Below are 17,572 nucleotides of genomic sequence, written 5' to 3' on the forward strand. Positions count from 1 at the left end.
TAATGACTAAGGCAATTAAGTGGCCAATAATGAATTCGAGGCGAACATTCGATACAGCTAAAAATACAAAAGTGTACATATATACAGAATTTCGAGAAAGGCGACGCATGATTTAAATATTTACATATCTATTATTATTATTTACATACTATATATGTATACATATAATTATGGCCAAAAAGAAATTCTGGCTGAAATCTTAAAATAACAGCGAAAATTTAATATAAACAGTTTCTAGCAATAATAGCAATAATCGTTATGAAATCTCAAAGGCAAATATAGAAAACTTCGCTCGACCTTAAAATAAATTATTCCATTAATTAATTACGTGACAATATTTGAGAAATACAAATACAAATTTTTTGATTTCAAAACGATTTTCTTATATATTACAGCTGAGTGTGCATGTATTTTAATAATGTGAAACACACTTCGGCCCGAATCGACCATTTGTCATGCAGCAGCAGTGAAAAACAACAAAAGCAAGCAAAAACGAAAACAAACACAAGACAATTTTATATATTTGTTTAACAATTTACGACCGTTCGCAACTTTGTGGGCGTCAAACGAAACATATTGCTTAGAAGCGGCAGCTGAGAGCACAGTTATATTACTTTATCTTCCTTAAGCTAGCAGCTTACTTCAAGCAGCGGCCGCAGCAGAGTTTTGATTTTAGCTGGCTCTAAACTTTGACTACATTTAAAAGGTAGCTCTTGCCTCAATGCAGTTCGAGCCACACATATGCATACATGCATATATGTAACGAAATTAGTTTGCATGCTCTCCAGCATGCCTCAGATTCCGTCGTGACTGTGTGTGTACGTCGAATGGCAGCGGCAAATGAGTGCAGAAATGTCAACGAAGCAAATGAAAGGCGCATATGATTGGCCTGGAATTTCGAATGCTGCCAGCACTTCACCTTCACCTCTTTTACACAAGCTTTTCCACTACTGTGCACTAATTAACTCACAACTGAGAACTGAGGAGCGTACCAAACGCTAGCAAATGCCAGGCAAACGCCAGCAAAGGCAAAGGGCTAATATTCACACGTATGCACTACTAATTTTGTTTATTCTTTCTCTCTAATTACAAACAGATGCTCAGATTACATTAAAATACACAGCAAACAGGGTGGATACAGAGGCACACACATACACACACACATGCGCACAGCCGAAAGCAGCGCTGCATTGGTAGTAAAGAAATACGAGCGGCAATTATGCAACTGGAAACTCCAATGTTCCAACTGAATGCTCACTTTTGCATGGCATTTAGACAGTTAGCTCTCCACGTGTCTTCTAACAAGCATACACGCACACACACAAACAGCAATGTGTACTATACGTGTATAACTGTGCTGTGAAGGCTGCGTGTTTGTGGGCTCTGCGCCCGAGGATACTCGTTGCCTACCTGACATCCACTTGAATTGAAGTGCAAAAAAGCCAACGTTTCGCAATGAGTCGCTCTCAGCTCGGCTCTGCTTTCTACTTAATTGAGTTACCGAACGTGAAAGCGTGTAATTAGGCAGACTATTCAGGACAAATGCATTCATCAAATTCGTAAATTCGTAATGCACTTACCGAGTCCAAAGGCGCCAAAGCGCATTCAATATTTTTCGATATCAACACAGCAACAACTCGGCTCCCTTTTCGCTGATTTTTTTAACACAAAACTCGGTCAATCGATTAGTACACAGTGTGGCATTAACGGGCATTACTTATTATGGCTTTGACACCGAAGTAATGAAACTAAATTATCGGTTGCAAGTTGAGCTCAAGAGCCAATGTTACCACACGCAGGTGAACACAAGTAGATTAAGGTGTTAAGGAGAGCAAATGTTTGGAACTAGAGATCCAAAGGATCCAACCTGAAACAGGCTTTGATAAAATTGAGTGACACACTCATCACTCATTGATACAAGACCGTATTTTAAGATCCTTTACCGGTTTTATTGCAACTACATATGCGTCTCTAGGTGTGTGAACTAGTATACAAGGGTTTTCAGTAAGAGCGCTAAAAAGGGATATCAACATAATTCTTTATTCCGGCGAAAGTACATTCAATGCCATTATGTCTGGAACTCAATTTCTTTTGCATGATCATCACGGGCCCGATTGCAGAAGTCCAGACGCTGAACCCAATTTTCGACGGTTTTCAAGCATAAATCGGCCGATACTGCTGCAATTTCATGTTCGATATTCGTCATTCATCATTCGTCAATCGTAGCCGGCTTGTTGGTATAGATCATAGACTTGACGTAGCCCCAAAGGACATAGTCTAACGGCATCAAATCCCACAACCGAGGCAGCCAATTGACTGAGCCATTTCGTAAGATAACACAATCACCAAACTTGATTTTTAATAAATCGATTGTGACATTCGCTCTGGGGATTGTGGCACCGTCCTGTTGGAACCCCATATTGTCCAAGTCCATATCATCCAATTCAGGTGAAAAATATTCGGTTATCATTGAGCGGTAGCGACTCTCATTCACAGTAACGTGTCGGTCTTGATCATCACAGAAGAAGTATGGCCCATATACACACCAAACCCTAACTTTTTCGGGAAGCAAACGTGACTCATGGAGTACGTGTGGATTGCTGCCTGACAAATAACTCATGTATGTGTTACCGACAAAGCTTTCAGCCAGAAATAAGTCTCATTGCTGAAGATGATTTTTCGATGAAAATCCGGATCATTTTCAAGTTTTTGCTCAGCTCAAGCCGTGGTCAAGCGGCTTCAGTTATTGCGTAAATTTGATCTTGTAAGGATGTAGCCCAAGATCTTTCACAAAATTCACCACAACGACGTCACAGAGATGCCCAACGCTTGAGAACGACGAGAGACTGATTTGGGTCTTCCTCAATTGATACGCTAGCGGCAGCAATATTCACGACACTATGAACACTTCTTTGTCACACTGGAATCAAGTTTTTCCACTAGACGCTCAATTGTTGATCCGACAGAACGGTTTTAAGGTCCATAAATTGAACTTAGCCCTTTAAAAGTGGAGGCCACTGACTTTGAATTTCGGTAGTAATTTTAATAATTTCGACTCGTTGTTGAATCATATATCTTTCCATGATGAAATGGCAAACCTTACTGAAAAGAAATATCGGTCTACTTTTGTAGTGTCCTATTGAAACACCCTTTAGAAGGAGAACCCCTTAAGTTATGGCTTCAAATTGCGCTTAAACATAAATACGGCTCATGGAAGAGTATTTACTGTATAGAAAACGTTCATGCTTATATAAATGTGTATGTGTGCTTACACACACAGACTTAAATGGATACATTAACATATGCACACGGACGGACATATTTGATATGGGAATTTGTAAAGTTAAGAAAGAGATAACAAAACTTAACGATGAAGATAACATTGTAAAACTTTGGAAACTTATGGCTTGTTTTTACTTATTTTTGCTAATAAAAGCGCAAACAAACAATCATAAAAGAAAACAACTACAAACACACGAGTATGACGCTCATAGCTTCCGACTGACAAGCGAAATTTCTGCATAAAAACTATGGCACAACTCACACATACGCATGCTTGGGCACACACACACACAAGGACTTAATATTGCACCGAGAAAAAAAGAGTTGTGAGGGCCATTTGGGCTTCGAATATTCCAAGGCTGCTGAAATGTAATTGACAACTCTTGAAAGGGCAAGGTAGACACAGTTCTAGGCTATGTTTTGGCATTTCACTCAGAAGGTTAAAGGTTGTCGCAGGCCAAGTCCCACTAATTCCATAAGAACCTTTAGAGACAGCTTAAAAATTTACGCCGCGGAAACAGAGTTTGAAAAGGAAGCGCATATACTCAAACATTAGGGCGGTACACTGCCAAGTTCTTCACAATGAGGTGAGCGAATAACTCTGATTTGGAAATCATGAGGCATATCATAAGGTGGGGAACGTAAAAAAGTTGAAACAATGTTTTATGGACACGATACGAGAAACTCGCCATTGGTCCGAGTAAAAAAACTGGGAAAGTGCTGCCATTTGCCGCGGTGTAGCTGCTCATAAATGTGCAATGTTTTCATGCATACGCAGCCAATATGTGTTTAAATTTATGCAAATGCAATTCGCCAACACATAATGGCGCAGCAAACAATATACGGAAGTTCTATGCAGTTGTGTAAACTCCGGCCGCCGGCTTCCAAACAAAATGCCAGACTGCTCGGATGGCAGCTACACATATCCGCCCGACGTGGGCACCGCCACACGACCAGTGAGGGAGAGCTGACGGTTAACGGTTGCCCGATGCAGCGTATGGCAACTAGCGAATCGCAGCGGCAACGGAGACTCCGACTCCGACTCCGACTCCGACATGGAAACACCGAAGGCAATTAACTGTGACACGGCACAAGGCGAAGATGGAGCAGATTGTGGATATAAAAAGAAGAGTTAAATAGGAATAAAAGAGAACAAGTAGACAGGAAAAAACAAAGTAGCTTCACACGTCTCAAAATCCACAGTGAGCTTCGTAAATAAGTGCTATGACGGAGCTGCTGGGCGATGCGTCGCACACACGTGACATGACAGCTCCTACACATATACATACAAGTATGGTAGTTAAATAGTAAATGCGTGTGTTTGTGTGTGAATCTGAGCATTTAGTAGAAACAAAGGCTTACACAACCACCCAACTGCTGCTGCCTTCTCTTACATGACGCAGGGGCTGCGTTGATGAGCAGTAAACTTATGATAAGGGCCATGATGCAAGCTGAAATGGTGATAATTGTAATTGTGATGATGATGTTGTGCTTACATCACAGCGCATGTTGCTGTTGTTGCTGGTTTAGGTAGGTTGATCCTCGCGGATGCTACAAAGCAAATGAGTTGTCACGTTGTCGGGTCACGCGCTGGCTGTGTCGTGTATACCTTGGGCCAGGCTTTTCGTGCAACAAGCAACAACCGCACAGTTGTGGCAAGGAACTAATGCGCGCCAGCGTGTGTGTATGTCGCTTGCGACTTGTGTACGAACAAAGCCGCCTCGCCGCGAATGGGTGGCAGTCATGGACAAAGCAGCCCTAATGCATGTGTGGCACAAGTGTGTGCGTGTGCGGTCCGTATACAGGTCGTTCGTTGCGTACTCGTGCGAACGATGTACTCGTAAAATCCAGCGCATTTTCATTTATTTTGGGTAGAAGTGTTAAGGATTTCTTTATTTCCAACATGCTCACGTTCCTATTTTGAGTTACGCACTTCTTTTGAGTGCACTGAGCTCAAAGCGTGTATATAAATAACTGAGGATAGTGACGAGGACGCACTGAGATCAGGGTTTGTTCAAACAATAAAGCTTTAAGCCCCCGTCGGTGTGCTCGTATATGTTTATTTTTATGATCGCTGAAGCGATCGCCATAACTCATTGTGCACTCATAAAGCATGGAGCAAGCACGAATTCAACAAAATATGACGCTGCGCAGGCCAACAATTATTTTTCTATAAAACAATTTAATGAAAAGCGCGCCATAAATTGGGAATGTAAAAAGCGATATGTACGTATGCCTCCCCCTGCTTTTGTTCAGCGCTTGCGTATGACATCCTGTGTGCATGGCACACACATAACATACAAGTACTATATGCGGGATATATGAAGGCAAAGCGAGAAGCCTTCGCAGCAATAACAATTCGACGGACTTTTGAATGCGACACAATGTGCAACGCAATTCAAAGGGACCACCTGTAGTAGCCGGCGGCCACCGAGCGCAGCGTCAACTGACAACTTGGCATATTTATTGCATCAGCACGTCATGCGTGTGTCATGGCTGCAGCTACATATACGCAGGACTGTGTGTGTGGCGTTGTTGTGCGGGCCTCAATATTGGCAGGTGGATTAATTTAATTGGCAGTGCGATAATTTTAATTGAATTTTCATCAAAATAAGTATCAATTCAGCGCAGCAACAATGAGATACTTGACACACAAAAGCGCCGAAAGCGAGAGAAGTGAGACTATTCGAATGGAAAATGGGATAAATTGCCCTTTTTGACAAAAAAATGGGTTTCAACAATTCAGCGAAATTTCCGTGTGACAAGAGTGGCAAATAAAGTTATTTTTTTGGAGCAGGGGCATAGAGGGATCCTCAATTTACACACAAGTACTCGCTTAAGAGGTTACATGGGCTTACGAGTTGAAAAAAAATTAGTTTTTTATATTTTTTTTATTCAATTCTACAACATCTCTAGAATATTATTCTAAATTTTCAAGTTGATCCGAGTAAGAGTTTTTGAGATACAGCATTGAGAACTTGTGCGCTCAAGGCTAGCTATGCTAAATGCGAAGTTTTTAAATGCGTTTTTCTGGAAACTGTGTTTTTGAAGTCGTTTGGCAAGATTTCTCGAGACTACTTAACCGATCTTCATGAAATTTTACTCAAATCTTTGAGATACAATTCTTAAAGACTTGAAGGAAGAATTTTTTTTCGATTACAACTATTTGAAAAACAAAATGTCGCGAAATTTTCATTTTTTTGTAAAAATGTCTGCAAAAAATGCAATTTTCAGTTTTTTTCCTTCGTCCAAGTTCTTGGTTAAGGTTTTAACTAAAACACTTACTTTTCAATTTAGAGGATCCTGTTAAGAGTTATCCTGCCAACGCAAACTCATCTTTTTTTCGAGAGGTCACCGGATATGGCGTCGCAATGGCCGAGTTTAAAATATTTTTTTTCTAAAAATTTCAAAATTTCCTTGTTAATGGTGTATGTTTGTAATATTTTTTATTATCTCTAAGAAAATGTTTCATTTTTTATATTAGAAAAAAAGTCTTGAAAAAAGGAAACCCACGTAACCCCTTAAGCAAGTCCTTAGTTAGTGTATGATTTCATTGTTCGACAGCCGACGATCGGCCTTTCCTTGTAAGTGCTGACCTTGGCATCACGTTGTCTCAAATATTTGACGCCTCCCTTTTCAAAACTTTGTAAAGGTTTTTTCCGACTGCTGAATGTGTTGGAAATGGTAACCTCATTTTCAGCGCAATAAACGTGCTTTCTCCGTCCTTAGATATAAATCGACCAGTTCACTTAATTCTCTCATATAATTTTATTTGCATCATTAATTAAACGTTATACTCGGTAGATATTTTTCTTATTCTGCAAATATCGTCGTTATCTGTGGAAAAATAATGAAAATCTTTTCACACACTTCATGTTTATATGTATAACACAAGCATAATGGAAAATTGTTGCTGTGTTCTCATGCAATTTAATAAATACAATATTCTATTTTTATCTTTTCAGAGCGAATCACCCGACGATCTTCGAAACAACAACGAAATACAAAGCCACATAGCCAGTACATATATAAAAGTAGTGAAAAATATTTGTGAAAACATCACAACAACAAACACAGCAAGAACAACTGAATAACTTTATAGAAAGCACACAGAGATTCACAAACAGCTACAACGGGAAATATCGAAATGCACTCGCTCATTTGAAAAACAAAACAACAAATACAATTCACCAAAATACAAACAAAAATTCAGAAACAATTTCACTCAATTTTGCAACACTCAATTTCATACAAAATAATTTGGTTTTAAACCACTTTTTTCCATATTACTTCTAAAACATTTTTTAGACTAACCCAATTTCATAAACAATCATCACCAATTGCACCGTTATCACCAACTATTGGCGACATATCTCTTTTGATTGGAATTACTATTTTCCACAGAACAAAAATATCCCTTCCACCGTTGCATCGATTGCACTCTTTGACTCTCTTTAACCTTCCTTAACTCTTTACCTCACCGGTGTACACGAACCTACCTAAAAACACGAGCCTACCTTATAACCGTACTAATACTTATTTACTCACTTAACTAAAACCGTTTTTTCTTCCAACGCTACCGATCAAATGAATAGATCTTGAGCTAAAATCAGTGAAGAGTACACAAACTTGATTATAAAAACTTATATAATAACTCTAAAACAACAAGGAAAATATAAAAAACCCGTATCCATACACGATGGCCACCGTTCAACGTAAATTGGTTCACAAACAATTCAACTCCCCCATGGGACTTTATTCGCAGCAAAATGTCAAGGAAACATTGGATCGTGAGCTGAAGGCTTTCGGCGCTGATGGGTAAGTCAATACACTGAATATTCGGAAACTTCTCTACATATTCATAATTGTCGTAGATTATTATAAAGTAGTGACAAAGACTTCCATAATGACAATAAAAGCAGTCCAAACAGGGTTACTAACGACTGATATTATATCAATCATATGTATTTGAGATGACGGCATTATCTTTTGTACGCAGAAGGGCTCCACGATTCTAAAACCTCCTCCAGCAAGCTGATAGCTATATGTGGCTCAAAATATGTAGATAGTCTAGAGAGATCGCACTTGGACTGCTATATGTAGTCCTCTGTGAAGCCATAAAAAAGAAGTGCTTCTGTGTTCGAAGTTATAAATTAGCAAAACGCGGTCAATAAAATTGGCACAGGCGTTCAATTTCCATCCTCACCAGCTCGGTGGAATATCTGAAGGTATGCGCTCCCAAGTGTTTCAGTTTTGACCTCCCAAAAGCCGGCAGTCAAAAGGGAAGTTTTGAGCTGTTTCCAATTCGTCTTCTTCCTTACAGCTTCTGTGGATGGCGCTTGGTAAGATTCTCAAGCTTACAGCATGGACTCCGATAGGTCCATGGTCTGTTGAAACTCCTAGAACTAGGGAGAGGGTAGCTTTACTTAGGACAAAGATATCACTAGAACTCCTGCGATCGATCTTGTTGCAAAAGGATTTTGTGACAGCGCATGTACCGATGGTGGCTCAGCGTTGGCCAAGCTCCAGCGAAGCCCAGCTATCTACTAATAGAGCACAAGTGGATACGGAAGTACCGCGCTCCCATACTTTTGAAAGCGGTTCTACGGTGACTTTCCTTGCTAGCTCATCAATTTTACAGTTGCCTGAGATTTCGTTTCTGGCACTTATACCAGTCTTATCGCAAAGTGACTCGATGCCGTTGATAAAAAGGTTAGGCACACTTAGTGCGATCCAGAACGCACTGTTAAAAAGTTCAAGGCTAGTATCACGCCCTGCTATCCGAGTGCAAGGTCATTTCTCTGAAGGAGACATCAACCTCGGCTTGGAAAACAATACAATAATCAGTAAGTCTGAAACTGGAGTTGATAGAGAGCTTTGAGAGTAAACCGCTCCAAACCAAACTTTCCCCCAAGCTTTGACATATCCGTAAAGAAGCTCACTGCCCCTCTCCTACCGCTCTGTTATTATAATTTCTAAAACCGTGTTATTCAATGTCGGTATATCGTTGATCCAGTTATAATTAAGCGCTCATCACTTTAAAGACTCTCCAGACATTTAATTAGACAAATGATACCAATCATTTAGAGCCTGCTACTCTTTTAAGCCGCCCACAGGAGATTAAAGGCGAATTTTTGCGAAGAGCGCTGCTTGCCAAGGAGGCAGAGCAGAACAATTTAATTTTTACGTACCTAAAATCAATCAAGTAATTGAGTAGGGAAATGTCGTTATAAAACCAATTGAAATAAAATAATGAACGTCTGCTGTGGCATTGGAAGTGTTTTTGCCACTAAAATTTACATCACCTTCTACAAGAGTATCAATAAATTTATTCATGGCACTCTATGCAGCGGCAAATTGAAATATGATAGGAGCCAAAGCAATCACGCAACAATGTGTAGATATGTATCACCATTACTTACCTCATTGTACAAGGGCCAGAGCACGAGCAATTTGCTTTACAAATCATGCACTCAGCGGAAGACAATACTCAATGCCTCAAATAAATAAAATAAGTGAAAAACATAATATCCACAGAGCTGTATACATATTAACAGCGAAGAGCTGACAAAAAGATGCTAGCAAAACATGAATAACGACATTTACCGCAACAAAACAGAAACCAGACCGCACCGCACCGCACCGAACCAACCAAACCAAACAAATGTGCAAGAAACCGGGAAAGCGGGCGAGACAAAAGCTCCGCGCGAGTAAGGGAACGGAAGGGAAAAATAAATGGTTTGTAAGTGACATGCTACGCAAGGCCAACTTGACAATGTGAAAAACGAAACTGCAAATAAATTGACCATTGAATTTATTTCCATTTCCATTTCTACCATCAAGCATTCGCAGTGCTGCCAGACGGAAGGCTGATTGCGTACACGCCATTCAGTGCCAAACCAGCCATTGCGAACTATTCACAGTGTTTTTTGATTTTCGGTGTCGGGGTGTATCAGCTGTTGTTCGACGCTGGCTGGCTGGCTTCACTGTGCTCATGGCTGAGGGAGTCCACACAAAGACCATATGCACATGCTCTGCTGCATGTGATGTGTCGGTGTGTGCGCTTCCATAGAGCCATGCCATTTCATGCGTCGCTTGAATATTTTTGTGCATACTTGTAGCCAATAATGCATCAATTTTTGCATTTATAGCGATGAGTCTGCAGCTGTAAATCCATGTGTGTGTGTGTGTGTGTGTGCTTTTGTATGGGTGTATTGTATTGTCAATTGTTTGGTTATTGCATGCGTGAGCGCGCATTTGTGCTATATCATCACGTTCCCGGTTGCGATATCCACAGATATTTCTACAGTCATATTTACATTTGATACTGCCGTACAAGTGTTGCACTGAGCTTAATGTTTTTGTGATTTGGTGACTTTCGGCATGACACCAGTGAGCACTTGTCCTATAGCAAAGGACAAGATAAGAAAAATCTCGCCTTGCAGACCTCGCGTACTATTTCACACAACTTTAATTGTTACGATTTTAGCAAGTTTCTACCGTGCGGCTTGCGCCCGAACTCAGCCTCGCCTTACCTTACACTCTCTTACAGAACCAAACAACCACATCCACTGTAACTTGAGCACTTTGAGAAATATCACCACTATATTTTCAAAACCATTTAATGGCCGTACAAAAAAGTGTGCATATCAATATTTTCCACTCCGCAATATTCGCCTCTCAATAAGATCAAATCAAAACAAAAGCAAAGAAATTAAATATAAATAAATATGAAACATTAAACGAGCATACAAAACTCTCGAGAAATAAATTGGAAATAAGATTCAATAAAATTTAGTGACACAAAGCAACACTTCTGTGACTTATTCACATATATACACACGTATACTCGAGACACATGAATGTACGCGCTATGGAGCCGTTAGGGCCACAGCGCTCAAAGTTCTATTCCAAAAATCGCAATCAATCGTATTGATTTCATATTATTGTTAGGCGGGTTTGAGTGATGCCACAACGCTACATACACAAATATAATACAAGTAAGTGAGTTTGCTGGCCGTTGCAAGCAGTGCAACAGCGAGGCAATACTTCTGCTACATACCCGTTACAGCTCACTCCGCAAATCCAAAGCAAAGAAACAATGCGCACACACTTCGTAAACTCATAAAATCAGTCGCATCGTCTTTGCAGAAATATCAATTTTCTTCTGTCTCATAATATAAATTCCGTAAAGTCACTCAATGTTCTATTTGAAATGCAGAGATCTTCGTCGAAGTCGCTACACGCTCTCTCCTCTAGAATGTCTACCAAATTGCACTTTGTGGCCACAAGTTTGCAAATAACATATAGAAACAATAGTTGTGGCAGAGATTGATGATGATGATGGTAATGGTGATGGAACAGTGATATCTCAGTGCCACAAGATAACGACGAAGAATCAATTTGCAACTGTGCCATAAATCGAGGCAAAGGTACACATGCCCAGTGTCCTGACTAGCGTTTGTAGAGATGTTGGGCCATTGAATTTTGCTGCATCGGAAGAGTTTAGTATGCAGATGCTTATTTTCTCTATTAAAACTTTTAAGTAGACACTCACTGTTAAACTCGTTTACAAAAGTATTTAGTAGTGAGACATGATTAGTTAGAATATAAATTTTAAATACATGTGCCTATCGAATATATTACAAAATATTTTCAATATATAAAGAGAGTTCCAGTGTGAGGTTCCCTACTTTTTTTAAAGAAAAAACTCAGAAGCTACAAATTTAATGATGAATGTTTATTATCATTGGAAAGAACATTCTTTGGTATTTACTTTTTGAAGATTATTTCGTTCAAATGTTGGCCGTGGCTAGGACTCAGATGATCCATCCGTTGAATCCAATTTTCGATGACTCGTTTGAGCATTTTGGCAGGTAGCTAGCGAATGACACGTATGATGTTTCGTTTCAAGGCCTGAATCGAAGCGGTATTGTCCGCATAGACTTTAGATTTTACATACATGTGTATGTATGTATGTATGCCAACAAGAAAAAATATAACGATGTGATATCATACGATCTTGATGGCCAATCGACTGACCCAAAACGTGAATTTATCTGATCACCAAAGTGAGAACCATTAATTGATCAAACATTTGATTAATGCGATGTGCGGGAAGCGGCTCCGTCTTGTTGGCACCAAAAGACACCGAGATGACGAGCTTTGATTTCAGGCATTAAATAGTTGGTTATCATGGCGCAATAACAGTCCCCATTGGCGGTTACGTTCTCACCGGCTTCGCTTTTGAGGAAATATGGACCAACGATTCCACCGGCCCCTCAAACCACACCAAAGCGTTGTTTTTCTGGATAAAATGGCAGCTTTTGAATCTCTTCAAGTTGCTCTTTATCTCAAAAGCAAGGATTTTGCCTGGCTACATACATACCTATTGAGCCAAAAATGGGCATCATCACTACAAAAAATTTGGCTAGAAAACGTCGGATCTTCTTGGAACTTTTCAAGAGCCCATAGAGCGAAGCAATATCGCTTGGCCAAGCTGTAATTTGTACGCTTATGAGCTGCTGCTGACGTCGTCGAATCGACTATCCACGGTCTTCGTGTACACTCTCCGCTACATTCGCTATATTTTCTTCATTTCGTGTTGTACGTTTTCTATTCGGTCGTATATTATTCAATAATGAATGGGTGATGGTGTTGCGAATAGTACGCTCAATAGGCCGATTATGTTGACACACATTCTTTACAGAACGCGGCGTAAGTCTTTCCATGATGAAATTCCGAACAATACTGAACAAAAATAAGATGACAGCTTGACAGGACTCACGCGTTTGTCAAAAAAAGGTTTTAAAAAAAAGTTTTCTACTTGAATCACCCGTTATGTCCAATGTACCCACACTTTTTATACTCTCGCAACATGTTGCACAAGCGAATACTTATGAACGCAACAAAGTCGAAGCGCGTTAGAACAATCAACGCACCTGTTGGGAATTTAGTGAACGTTTTGAAAAAGTCATTGGTATGTGATTTTTAGGGTTGTCATTTTGAAGTGGTACACTCAAATTTTTACGCGAGATCTCACTTAGGTATACCATTCAGAGATGCTCCCAATTAAGAGCAGAACTATCCCTACTAGTGGAACACAATAAAAAAGAAATATTACTCTATTTAAGTTCGGTGATGCCTTAACGAAACCCCTTTATGTGAATTGCAAAGAATTCGCTCCCTCCATGCAGCATATTCATAGTTGTTTTCATCCATCTTTGCTCGTGCCACATCTAATTCATGTAACTGATTCAATTTGATTGGAATTGAGTGAGTTGAAAGTTGGTTGTTCAGCAGTGAGCTGACTTGAGTTGAGTTGAGTTGAATTGTTGGTTGACCGCAAGTAGCCAATATGGACGAGTGCCTCTGCACTTTCGAAAGTTTTCCAACGTTTTTTTTTTGGTTTCTTTGCTCCCATTGGTCTGTGCTAATCTTTTGTAAACAATAACAATAACATACAAAAGTTGTAGTGGAAATAAACATATTGGCATACTTCTGTGCTTATGTAAGCGCCAATGTGTGTATGTTTCGATCACTCAATTGTTTTGTGAAAATTGTTGCCGCAATACAGAAGTTATCCCGCTATACACATGTACACTTTTGGAGCACTTTACACATATGTATGTACATACAGTCGGTCAAATTGAAGAATCCGAGGAAACATGAAAGCCTGACGGAGATGCACACAGATTCCACCCCGATTAGAGATCAGTTTTGCAGTTTTGAAAAAAAAAAAAAAAAAAAAAAAAAAAAAAAAAAAAAAAAAAAAAAAAAAAAAAAAAAAAAAAAAAAAACAAACAGCAAATGTATATAAAACAACATTGCGAAACTAAACAAAAACAAAAGCAAATGTATATGTATTATAGTAAAAACAGGGAAGTTATAGCTTTCCAGAAGCAAACTGAATTTATAGAATTGTAAGCGAAAAGTTGTAAAACATTAGACAGATAAAACGGACTTTTTGGGGAGAAAGCGCGAAACTTATTTTGTTAAAGCAAAACAATTGTTGGCCAAACTGGCAGGTCAAAGGAATTAACTCTGGAATTAAGTGAGCAGAGTGAACGGGGCAAAATATTCTGGACGTAAAAGCAAACTTTGCCTGATTAAAAATCACACAAAAAGTAGCACAGAAAAATGGAAAAAGTTCAAGCAAACACGTGGCTGTTGGCGGGACTGGGACTGGGAAAGCCAAACAGTTCGATTTGAAGTTGAAGCTTAATATAAATACTAAAGAGGCAATGAAGCATTAACGAGGCATTAAGCAGCGCAAAAGTACTTGCAATGGATAAACTTTTGTAATTACTAAATTGCCAAGCGCCGAACTCGGCTCTAAGCTCTGCTAAAACGGAAATGCACTTAATGTTGCGCTCACCGAAAGACCGAGCGGCAGATTATGCAATGTCATCAACTACAAAAAATGGTTAAAACTGCATACTAATCTTCAAGACCGCATATGCGAAAGGCTTCTGCACATTGTTGACCCCAATCGGGCTCTTCAGATAGTACTTACTTCGACCGCTTCGTTCTTATTTCCAATGTGAAATTGACTCTAAACCAATACAAATTATGATAATTAGAACGAATGAGTCAAAGTTCTATTTAAGATTCTTCTTCTTCTTTACACTGTTAGAGCTGTAGGACGGGAATTATGAATGACTTATAGAGTTTGATCTTTGTTCGTCGAGAGAGGATTTTATCTCTCAATTGCGTACTCAATCTGAAGTAGCACGTGATGACAAGAGTTATTCTGTGTTAATACGGGTCTCGAGATAGACGAAATGATCTACGACTTCGAAGTTATGACTGTCAGCAGTAACGTGGGAGCCAAGTCCCGAGTGTGACGACTGTTTATTTGATGACAGGAGATATTTCGTCTTATCTCTGTTCACAACCGGATTCATACGCTTCGCTTCCATATCCAGTCTGGAGAAATCAGCTTGAATTATTTTGTCCAGCATTCGATTGAAGAAGTCGCACGATAGGGAGGCGCCTTGTCTAAAACCTCGTTTGATATCAAACGGCTCGAAGAGATCCTTAAGTTTTCAGTTGTTAGCTCTCCTTGCCACCTTCCCACTTATATTAAGTTGCGGCAGCTACATTGTACGCGAGAGTGCACATGGCCCCCAGAATAATAAAGTTTTTATACCGCGATCGTCGAACGACGCTCATAACTAAAATTAAGCTTTTATTGTATATTCCGTATATTTCGTACAGCAATCATTTCAAACTTATTAAGTCTGTATATATATACTTTAAATAAAACACTGGTTTATAAGGTTCACCAGAAAGAGTTGGAGAGTTTCAGTAGCAAGTTATTGCCACAAAAGCCATTAGGAGTCAATACATCAACGCTTTCCAGCTCGGCTACAAATGGCAACCATGTCTGTAAAGTTATTCGTCATATTCTCATTGATATGCTAAAAGGAACCAAAATCGGAAGTGGTCGTTTCACTGTTCGTCTGATTTATTTATGACACCCACACACATACACATACACAACAATGGGATGTACAACCTTGTGAAGGAAATTATTCTCCGCTTGATTTAGTACAGTCAGCACAATTCCCATTGCCTCGCTTGGTTCATCGACTCTTTGCAGCAACATTTCTCCTTCTACTTTAAACACTATTTGTCTATTGACAGACTGCAAGACGCAGCGGCAACTTACAACTTGCAAGTCACAATATACTTAATTAAACACTTAAATCATAAAATTATCGCACATTAAGGCTCTCCTCCTCAACGCAGCGCACCGCAATGCTCGTACTGCCTGCGGGGCCAAGACAACGCTTCGCTTCACTGCGTATCTTCTTAAGCAGTGGTTTGCAGAAATACTATAAACCGAAAAACCAAAGCAGAAAAAACGAAACGAGCAATAACAAATATCATTAAAACCACAATTTCCACAAGAAACTGCAAAAACAAGCAGATTCAAGAGCGGGAGTTAGTTGAGCACCCGGTTTGTGGCCGCCTACGCAGTCCGCCCATGGTTTCCTTGAAAATTGCAACTTTGTGACTTTTGCGGCTGCCGGTCCGACTATGCTTCTGTGGCTGGCTATGACAACAACAGCAGTGAAAAGCATTTGTGTCGCGGACAGTGAAGCTGCCAACATAAACTACTCTTCATTGCCAACTGACACTTTTTGCGGTCTGTCCGATTGTAATGAGCGTGCGGCGAAGCGGGTGCGGTTTGGGAATGTTAAATATTTTGATAGGTACTTCACAACTACAATAGAATTTGGTTGCAGCAATTTACGCTCTCAGCGCTGTCTCCTTTACACATTTAATGTTTAAAGACCATCGCCTTCGGAGGGCTCATAAAACACTCTCGAATGAGTTATTGAAAAGAGAAGTTTAGACTTAGCTCAGCTAATGCAGACAACAAGCTACTTTATGCATCTAACGGGTGTTCCAAGTAGAGCTACTTTTTTCAATAGCCCTTTTTTTACAGATCACCAGTGAGTCGTGTCAAGCTTTCATGTTAAAACTCGTTTCGTTAGCAGTCGTGCCTTAGAGTGTACACGAAGACCGTGGAGGGTCGATTTGGCGCTGTTCGGAACAAGTCGGACTAACGTAAGGAACGACTTGGCGCATTTATGTCGAGATCATAAATTGATAGCGTAAAAAATACGGCCTGTGCAGGAAGTGAAGCCGATCGACCTTCCAACGCGAAATCGCTTCGCTCTATGGGCACTTGAAAAGTTCCAAAAAGATTCGAAGTTTTTGAATTTCCGCATTTAAGACGAGCAAGAGCAACCTGAAGACATTCAAAAGCCGTTTCAACAACGGTTTGGTATGGTTTGTAGACTGTGGTTTGTGGAACCGACTATTTGATGTCTGAAATTGAGACTTGATGTGAGAGTATTATGTCTAAAGTCTATGCCAACAATACCGCTTTGATTAAGGCCTTGTTACCAGTCAAAATGCTCGCACAAGTCATCGAAAATCGAGCTCAACGGATGGACCATCTGCGGCAAACATTTTGAAGAGATAATCTTCAAAAAATAAATTTGAAGTTTCGGTGTTTTTCTTTAAAAAAGTAGAATGGATTATCCCATAGTTAGAAATCCGATACAAAGACAACTGAACTCTTACTAAGAGACTATGAGATGCTGACCTGGTTCATGGCATACACTAAATGCTACCTTAAGCCACTTAAGAAAAGCTTAAAAATTAAGCCATGCTTTTCTTTTGACTTTTCGAAAGTTTGGTCTTTAAAAGGGACGCACGCAATCACGCATGAGTACTCGCTGCCTTGGATTTAAAGCCAAAACCTGCCCTGCCG

The 17,572-nt window shown here is 39.8% G+C and overlaps 1 protein-coding gene across 1 annotated transcript in view; it reads left to right on the forward strand.

Moving 5' to 3' along the window:
* Positions 1-17,572, forward strand: part of LOC120779085 — a 142,094-nt gene that overhangs the window by 325 nt on the left and 124,197 nt on the right. Inside the window, exons 2-3 of the mRNA XM_040111236.1 lie at positions 7,248-7,316; positions 7,878-8,100. Of these exons, the coding sequence (XP_039967170.1) occupies positions 7,982-8,100 (119 nt within the window). The 5' untranslated portion in view covers positions 7,248-7,316; positions 7,878-7,981. The remainder of the gene's footprint in view (positions 1-7,247; positions 7,317-7,877; positions 8,101-17,572) is intronic.

This window comes from Bactrocera tryoni, chromosome 5 (assembly GCF_016617805.1).
Source record: "Bactrocera tryoni isolate S06 chromosome 5, CSIRO_BtryS06_freeze2, whole genome shotgun sequence".
NCBI classification, from domain to species: Eukaryota; Metazoa; Arthropoda; class Insecta; order Diptera; family Tephritidae; genus Bactrocera; species Bactrocera tryoni.